At 40.5% G+C, this 10000-nt stretch overlaps 1 protein-coding gene across 1 annotated transcript in view; it reads left to right on the top strand.

The window, feature by feature from the left end:
• The window catches only part of LOC122258486 (uncharacterized), a 30784-nt gene that overhangs the window by 13649 nt on the left and 7135 nt on the right, over positions 1-10000 (top strand). Inside the window, exons 6-23 of the mRNA XM_086537477.1 lie at positions 120-217; positions 419-572; positions 708-787; positions 896-1061; positions 1227-1361; positions 1519-1669; positions 1786-2468; positions 2579-2729; positions 3164-3251; positions 3620-3731; positions 3919-4398; positions 4791-4864; positions 5026-5173; positions 5279-5410; positions 5517-5652; positions 7292-7953; positions 8804-9011; positions 9751-10000. The exon at positions 9751-10000 is cut by the window's right edge and continues 395 nt beyond it. Coding sequence (XP_086393603.1) covers positions 120-217; positions 419-572; positions 708-787; positions 896-1061; positions 1227-1361; positions 1519-1669; positions 1786-2468; positions 2579-2729; positions 3164-3251; positions 3620-3731; positions 3919-4398; positions 4791-4864; positions 5026-5173; positions 5279-5410; positions 5517-5652; positions 7292-7953; positions 8804-9011; positions 9751-10000 — 3908 coding nt within the window. The remainder of the gene's footprint in view (positions 1-119; positions 218-418; positions 573-707; positions 788-895; positions 1062-1226; positions 1362-1518; positions 1670-1785; positions 2469-2578; positions 2730-3163; positions 3252-3619; positions 3732-3918; positions 4399-4790; positions 4865-5025; positions 5174-5278; positions 5411-5516; positions 5653-7291; positions 7954-8803; positions 9012-9750) is intronic.

The raw sequence follows: 10000 nt of genomic DNA, 5'->3' as shown, positions 1-10000 counted from the left end.
CTATGTATGTGTGTATAGATAGATAAGTAGAGAGTGATAGATAGAGTACGAGTTGTCTATATACATGTGTGTGTTTTTTTGCATGTACAGTTTTTCAAATCCTTGGCAACTTCTGGCAGATATCAGTGGTATTGAAGTGAAACTCTTGATGGACTACACTCAGAACAAAATTAGCTTTATCATCAGCTGGCAGCCTGCAGAAACCACAGATTATGAGGTGAAACTCGGCTGTCTTCCATCGCTATCTCTCTTCCATTATGTGTGAATATTGCAATGACTGCTTTCTATATTGGATATATATTCGAAGCAGGCTAATGAACACAGTCTTCGCCATATAATTCTAGTGTGAATGATTAATTTGTTGCTGTGACTGACCACCTAAAAAAGTGAACATCAAGTGGCATTTATCGTCCCCCAGGTGTGCACATCGGGGCCTTGGCTGCATTGCTGGCAGGTCGCGGGGCATGAGCACCGAGTGGACGAGTCGCTTCCATCGGGCGGCGTCTACACCTTTTATGTGATGCACGCCAATACCCAAGATTTCTCAGCCTATGTCACCGTATATTACCCGTGTGAGTCGCCCATTCTATGCCATTCTATGTCGGCATTAATCTGTCTGATAGTATGAGCCATCCTCGAATTTTCAGCTCATCTATACGCACTATTTTGATCTAGTAATTCAGAGGAGTAATTTGTTCTCTCTTCAGGGCAGCTGGCGGTAATCCCTCTAACTTCATCGAAATTATTGGTATCTTGGGATGAACGCGAAACCCCATTCATTAGCCAGGTGAGATTTCAACGACATACAGGAATTCACAACCAAACGCATGTATGCACAAACACTATATATAAGCAGAATACAAGGCGGATGCACTTAAGGCCTAACTGCCCCTAGGTCGCCGACGTGAATGTGACCTGTGAGACCAGCGTGGAGCTAGAATTCCACGGCTCCCCCGCCAACATCACACTCTTCCACAGCCTCGGTGGAATGGCTGCAGGCAGCGAGGACAACTCTTTCATTCCTCTCAATCTTGTCGTGATCGTCCCGCCTCCTGCTGAAAGTAATGTGTAGACGCTAGATAAGGCTCTCGTAGGCTGTTGTGACAATGGAACTATGTTGCTTAGTGTCTAGGTGCACAATCCCTGTCATAGATAGCTAGGTCATTGATCAATATAAAAAAGCCTTGGATATCATGATGAGCAATGGCACTTCGTCCTCCTCTTAGATCCTTACCTCAGCCTTCCTTGGGAGTGCCCCGATGGCCACATGTGCGAGCCCGACACTCAGTGTGTCCCTGGAACCTTCAGCATCCTGCCTGACCTCGATGCAAACGAGGAAGAATTTCCTTATTCTTGTAGAGGTGGGTCCTATATCACTAAAGTACTGATGAATTATGTATACATAAACTGTCAACATTATTGCAAGTATATATATATATATATATATATATATATATATATATATATATATATATATATATTAAAATCAAACCTTGTCCATGGCACTTGTGGTGAAAGATGGTAACCAAACTGACATCAAGAACGGCTTGACTGTCAGCGACGACAAAGTGTTATCCGTCGTTCACGCTGACATCGTTTGGCCGGATCTTCAGACCTCAAGTAATTTCAGCTGTAGGATGAGTTCCTCCTTTTCCATAATGAAATACAGGTGGGTTGCTAACTCAAACAGGATTCTAAAATGTGTTTTATTCTCTAGTCTAATCAGTTTCGATTACTGTGTGCAGATGCAAACATCTGACTGCGTTCCCATTATTCCATTCACAGTATCGACGGCAAGAAAGCAATCGGGAATCTAGAAACTTTAACAACGTATATGAACCTCTGGTCTGCCTACGATTTCATGACTGATTGTGTTCCTGACCCAAGTATATTTCCTGACATCCAGGTGACATGGCAGGAAGTTCCTTTCGACGAACTGTCATGCGATATGGGAGAACTAGTTAATGATACGTGCTACGTGTATCGTGATGAGAAGCAAAGTTTTTTCGAGGCCCGAAGAGGATGCCTGGCCCTCGGTGGAGACCTGGCGTTTTTTACGCCAGAGGTGAATGACTGGCTTAGCGCCGAAGATATGACGGAAGTCATGTGGAGTCTGGGCACTTCGTCAGAAGCTCGTCCTATCAAGCCTCTCGCACCAGAGTACATGCTGACCCCCTCTGTCATGTCTGTCTATGGCGCCTTCCCATGCTATACTTTCAGAGCCACCTCCAATAATTCCTGTCCATCCAGAATGCCCAGTCTGTGCGCACTCTCCCCGCAGGCTAACCATACCACGGCGACAGGAATCCCATCGGAGGCACCACCGTGCGAGGATCCGAATCCTTGCTTGAACGGGGGAGTCTGCTACACGACGTTCGCGGGCTTGGGTCTCGCTGCCTCGGAAAACGCCACGGGACACATGTGCCACTGCCTCCAGGGCTATTATGGCCTCGACTGTGAATCTATCGGTGAGAAACTGTTACAATATTTCGCAAACTCTCCCCTCTTCATTTATCCCGAAGAGCGTACATTCCAATCATTACAACATTTACATTCGGAAATATCATGTCCAACACAGGGACCGACGGGGAAGACTACCACGAGAGCAAGGCGAGCGAAATTGTGGCTCCGGAAGGAAACACGCTGAGCATAGAATACGTTTGGTACGGCGTGCAGGGAAACGTCACTCACTGCTACACTCCGTCTGCTCTTACTCTGTTCCAACTACGGTGAGAAGCTAAAGCATTATAATCACAGCTGACATATGCAACGATCAGTCTACATGTCCTTAATCTCTTCATATTACTTATCCACGACACACGCATAAAAAACAATTTGTACAGCATCATTTTTTCTATAGATCATGAGAGACTTTATCAAAATGGAGGTTTACTAAGCCATCACAGATTAGTGCACTATTATGAAATGCTGCGTTTGCAAATTACGATTTGCAAGGAAAGGTAATGTTGCCCCATTCAGAAACACGTAGCGCTGTCTAACATTTACCTCCAACCACATATGAGTTGGGATAACACAAACACCTTTCATTTAAACCTAAATGCAAACACGGTAACAAATAAACACAAGAAATGAAACTCGTAAATTGCGACTCCATCAACATTCCTCTAGCAAAAAATATTTCACGTGACTTGCTCCTTGACAGGTGCAACGGCAGGAGCAGCTGCAACGTGCCTGAGAGGGACCTGCGCCTCCAGCTCCCCTCATCTTGCCCGCGACATCTCCGCCCGCAAGTATGATCGCCAATGATCAATGACCTGGCGGTTTCGTTCCTCCCGTTGCCTTTCCGCCAAACGCCTTCCCTCGGCCTCTGCTTCTCGTTCCTGTCTCTCGTCATCTCCACACTTCCATTTCCGCTTTGTCTTGTGTGTATGTGTGTGTGTGTGTTTGCAAGAGAGAGAAAGAGAGAGAGAGAGAGATAGATAGATAGATAGAGAGAGAGAGAGAGAGAGAGAGAGAGAGAGAGAGAGAGAGAGAGAGAGAGAGAGAGAAAGAGAGAGAGTTGCTCACTTGGTAAAAGTGTATTTTAATTTATCGTCGATGTCTACTTGTAAATGTGCCCGCAGTTAACCCAGGAAATTTCTCCTTGAATGTTCCCCAGCTTCTGGTGCGGTGGTCTAGCATGCGTGTACCCGGATGCGTGAAGGGGACTGACAGGGGCGCCCCGCGTGGCTGTTATGCTCTCACAGATCAGCTCTACACCAACGCTCAAGGTATTTTTTAAAGCAGAACCTTTACAATTTTGTTCGGTAATGACAACAGAACTGATTACCAAATCAAAAACTATTGACTTGGAAAAAAATATCTTTCCACATATTTCCGTGGATCGATTTTCACTTAGGAATCCCTTATGGTGAAGCAAGTAATAAAGACAACTTACGTTTAAATCATTGCTGACAGATGCCAAGTTCGAGTGCAACAGTCAAGGAGGAGATTTAGCCGCGCACTCCGATCCGTCCATCTTTTGCGACTTGGCCGAGTCCTCATCTATCTGGGTAGAGTCAAGCAGTGCGACTGACGAAGCACATGGTTTCTCCTTCGTCGTCGTTGGTGGCACAGAGCAAACCTGCCCTTCCTCGCAGCCGGGTATGGGCGACAGTAGAGGCATGTGCAATTTTCCTCTCATAGATACTTCTACGATATCGTCTACTTTGAAACTTGGTTTGGATGAAAACACGACTGGAGTCGAAGTTTCTTGGGACGAACAACCAGGAGCAGACACATACACGCTGTGCTACACCACCTGTGTTAACCTGACAGGCTCGGAGACTCGCTACTTCTGGCAGACGTTGAGTTCCGGGGTCACACACACATTTACATTAACTCCATCCAGCGACGGCGCTCCCTTGCCAAGATCCAGCATTTCAGTCTATCACCCATGTAAGTTTGCTCTTCAGTAGTGTTTTCCTCGTAGAAAAATGTTAAATGTTAAATTCGATGACATTATTATACGCCCTTAAATCTCTTAATCTTTGTCATTACCTCTTTGTTATGCTCTCACATTTTCTGTTTATCTGTTAGTCTGTTCCACTATGTATCTCATTATTCATATGTCTGTCTACCTACTCAGTTTCCCATCTACTCATTCATCCATCTATTTTCAGTTTATCTATTTTTTTTATCTATTCAACTTCCGGTACATATCTATCTGTCTGACTATCTTTCAAGAGGTCTATCCTTTTACATACCTTCCTACCGCATACCTAGCTATAAATTTCTATAAACCCCCCTTCCCTCTCCCTTAAGTAAGAGGCTTTACGATGTCACCACAGGGCAGCTGAGCGTGGTGGCGGGAGTGGATGCGTCTGTGGTAGTGTCATGGGAGCCTCTGGGCGATTCCTTCCAGGTGGGTATTGTCTCACGTCACTCATTTTAACATCTCGTCATATGCATTAAAGTTAGATGATTGGTATAGGATGACAAAGTTTGCACATAAGCACGCAACATGCACGTGCAGACCAACAGCAATTGGCCACACCTTGCAAATCTTTTCCGATTTTCTCTCAGATACTGGTGGGCAGCAACTTCTATGAGGGGGAGAGTTACGTGGTTGTGGAGGACGTGGTTGGCGACGTCTTCAGCTTCCTTTTTGTGAACTCCAAGGACAGCAGGGTGGTGGAAGTCGAGGCTTACATTTTACGCCGCACAACGACAGGTAGGACAAACCGAGATTCATAGGGCTTCTCGAATGTTTTATTTGGGTAGATAATTTGTGCAACAGTGAAAAACAAGATGCATATAAGCATGTCATTTTCCTCAGTTTCATTCCACACGAGTCCGTGGGTGGTAACAGAAGGCTCCGTTCAGAGGATTGTTGGACTCAACTCTCTCCTGCCTGACATAAACCCTGCCAGAGCTTTTACTTTTCTTACCTCATCGTTTGAGGGCCAAGGTAAGAAATGATCTAGCTGACTGTGTGTTCAAATGCATAAAACTTGACATCAATATTACAGACCATTTTCACACCCTAAGTATAATCATGTGCCCTTCACCTTAAGCCCCTGAGCTAGAAGGGGAGGACCTGGTTAGCACCTCAGGTCTGGATATCACCTTCGCTGAGCTCGCGACCTCCAGCCACTTCGACGACCCCGAGTACTGCGGCGTGAGGTCAGCTCGAGCCCTCGTTAGATATGCGTGAGTGTCAGTTCTCGAGAAGCTCGTCTCGACAGACTTCTTATGTAATGCTGAGGCATAAACAATTATGAATGCATATGGCTCGGGAATATATACATACATACATATATATATATATATATATATATATATATATATATATATATATATATATGTGTATATATATATATATATATATATTATATATATTTATATATGTATATATACATACATATAAATGTATGTATATATATATATATATATATATATATATATATATTATATATATATATATATATATATATATATATACATATAAATGTATGTATATATTATATATATATATATATATATATATATATATATATATATATATAAAATATATAGATAATAGATAGATATAATATATATATATATGTTATATTATATATACATATATATATATATATATATATATATATATATATATATATATATATATACATATATATGTATATATATATATATATATATATATATATATATATATATATATATATATATATATATATATATATAGATATATATATAGATATATATAAAAAAATATAAATATATATCATAATATATATATATATGTATAATATATATATATATATATATATATATATAATATATATATATATATATATGAGATATATATAATATAACGCATATATAATATATACAATATATATACATCCCTACGGGATAGATACCCGATAGATAGACAGATAGGTTGATAGATAGCTAGACCGTTAAAAGAGATGTTCGCCCATATAGATGTATATATTATATATATATGTTTATATGGATAAATATATATTTCACGAACATATCCCACGGGCAATATACGGAATAAAATATATCCCAAATATATAGGTTATATATGTGAGAAGATGGTAGAATGCAGTAACGCATTTATATATACAATATATATATATATACATACCACACACACAAACATACATATATATATATATATATATATATATATATATATATATATATATATATATATATATATATATATACATATACAAATAGATGATATTTAAAGTCTCATTGGTAAAAGCTTACATATAGGGACAAAAGTAAACCCTTGCAACAACCATGGCATAATTGCTGACGGAAGGCAAGTGAGATATTCAAGTGGCCAAAGCTGTTCATCGTCTTCCGTAAAGCCTTTGGTAGATGATTATCACGTACAAATTATATCCACATCAGTTAAATACATAAACCAACATCCAATTGCAGTGCAGAAAGAATACTTTTAGACTGACTGGCATGTTAATTTTTATTGGTTATTCATCTAACTTTTGTTCGTCAAATATCTAATTGCAACATACCAGTGTAGCTGATATGTCCGGATTTGATGTTTCATAAGTGAACTTGAGTGAACGATCTATTCAATATCTAAAGTATTGTGGATTTATTTTCGTAAAAGGTTCAACAGTATGACTATGATACAACTAAATATTTTGTGAACGATCCATCAATTATTGTAATTTAATTTCGTTTATATATTCAGCATTATGTAACTAATGATCAAAATTCAATACGCAAAGAAGTTATGTGGCACGGCATATAGTAAATGTAGTTAGTCCGAGCGAGTTTCTTAGTTGGCATTCATTTCTCGCAGATGTCAGGGGAAGACGGCTTGTAGTTTGCCGAAGGACTTACTGGCTTCGTACACGCACCCGCCAGCCTCGTGGGAGAACCTTTGCTCCAACGCGAATGCAACATACCACCTGTTCCTGCGAGCGGGAGAAATGTCAGGAGACATCGAGTGTCCAGATCTGGAGGGTCTCCAAATGAGTAGTCACACAGAGGACAGGACATGCTACGGGCTGACGACGTCGAGACTGACTTTCCGAGAGGCAAGGGAGTTGTGTCTCTCATACGGAGGCGACCTCTTGCATTACCATGAGCGCCTCAGTGTATGGTTGAAGGAGGCTTGGAGTGGAGCGCTGGCAGCGGAGGACAAGAACCCTTGGATGATCGGATATTCCAGTATTCCGCGACAACTGAAGCCTATGGTTCCAGCTCATCTGCTTCATCCCGCCACGCTCGTTAATGGCAGCGTTAAGGTGTGTCAACAGAGCAATTGCAACTTCCAGCGTCGCCCCGGAATATGTGAACTGCCACCGTATGTGCCAGACGTACGCCACACCAATGTCAGTTATAACGAAGCGTGCACTCAGGACACTTGTCAGAACGGAGGCACCTGTTTCACCACCACGCCAGAGGAACAAATGTGTTCCTGCTCAGCTTCGCTTTACGGTTATGTGTGTGAGAACAAAGGTGAGACAAGATGCGGCTCTTCGCGCCAAAGATATATCATAAAGGAATGATTGCCAAAGTTCTAAAAGCTTTTTATCTTCTTATTTACAGCTTCTGTATATGAAAGAAGGATAGGTTATTACCAAACCTTTGCTTAAAGAATAAATAAATAAATGAATAAATGAATAAATAAATAAATAAATAAATAAATAAATAAATAAATAAATAAATAAATAAATAAATAAATAAATAAATATATATATATATATATATATATATATATATATATATATATATATATATACACACATACACATGTATGTATATATGTATATATATTTTTTTCTTTTTTTTTTAACTCAAAAGGATGTGGGGAAAACGTCCCACAGTAATTATATAAGATTATGAAGAAAAGTTATAGCTAATGTGTGTAGTCTACTAATGTGGATCTCTTGAATATCATAGATTTAATTGATTATTTTCAGAAAGAGAGAATAATATATATATATATATATATATTATATATATATATATATATATATATATATATATATATATATATATAATATATATATATATATATATATAATATATATATATATATATATATATATATATATATAAAAATATATATATATATATATATATATATATATATATATATATATATATATATATATATATATACATGTGTGTGTGTGAAAGAGAGAGAGAGAATGAGAGAGAGAGAGAGAGAGAGAGAGAGAGAGAGAGAGAGAGAGAGAGAGAGAGAGAGAGAGAGAGAGAGAGAGAGAGAGAGAGAGAGAGAGAGAGAGAGAGAGAGAGAGAGACCGAATCTGAGATCTAAGCATTGCTTTCCCAATTCCCAAAGGCGAAAAGAACGAGACATTCATGGAGCTATCCAGAGTGTACGACCCCGACGACAGCTACGCCCTGACGGCTCCCCCGGGCAAGCGCATCGTCGTGGAGTACGCCATGGTCGGTCGTCCCCTCTCGTCTGCCCTCGAAGGGCGCCAGGCGCTTCCCTCTGCCTACCGGGGCTGCTCTTCTCTCCATTCACATCACCTCTTCGAGCGCAGGTGGGGTTCGTGCTGTGGCTTACATGCAAACTATGGCTTTGCATGCAGACTTTTCAGCGTGTGACTGCCTTCGTCTCGTATGGTTGTCACATCTCTAGCACTTTAATTGCAATCCAGCTTATTTTGTCCCCTTTTCCGGTTGATGTTGTAACTGGGAAATCAGATACCACCTGGGGGGCTTTTTGGACGCGCTGATATTCATAATTCTTCCAGTTGTAAAGATTAGCTGTTTGCCTCAGAACTTTTTCAGGGTAATCTGTGTGATCCATTCCGATTAGATTCTGAGAAGTATTAGTTGAGTCATCATTGTACACTCCTTGGTGCATTAACTCGTCATTTTCACATTTATCGTTCGTAAAACCTATTTAATGATATTTATAGAAAGTTTCTTGCCATTCGTTATTTCGTATCACATGGTGCGTTATCAGGCAAAGGAAGCACCTGAACTGATGCTCGGTCCATTAATATGCATTTCTATTCCATGTGTGTACACGGAATTCCCATTCCGAAGCAATGTACTGTTCGGCTTTGGAATGTGTTAAAGGGGATATTCTTAACACGTTATAGTGGGCTCTCAAATATTTGCCCAATTTTGTTCTACTAGTGTTACAATATGGCTTCAATTTGTTAGAGATCTATGTTTACTGCATTGTATATACTACGGAACTCAGATATGTATATATATATAATACACTTTTTAAATATTCTGCCTTCCTCATGTACTTCATCATGCCCGTAGATGCAACGGCCGCTCCTTTTGCCAGCTGTCTGCTCGGGATCTGCGGCACGAGCTCGAGACTACGTGTCCGCCGATGATCACGCCGGTCGTCGAGGTGCGCTGGTCGTTTGCGGACTCGGTCGAGGTTTGCAAGGGCGAGGGCAAGTACCTCGACCCCGGCAGCGGAAAGAATGGCTGCTTCCTCGTCACGAGTGGCGAGCACGAGTCTGCCTCGGCTGCTAGAGAGGAGTGCCTTCAAAGGGGAGGAGAT

Source organism: Penaeus japonicus, unplaced genomic scaffold (assembly GCF_977035675.1).
Source record: "Penaeus japonicus unplaced genomic scaffold, GWHDUDI00000001_assembly GWHDUDI00000006, whole genome shotgun sequence".
NCBI lineage: Eukaryota > Metazoa > Arthropoda > Malacostraca > Decapoda > Penaeidae > Penaeus > Penaeus japonicus.
This window is presented reverse-complemented; position numbering and strand designations above follow the sequence as displayed.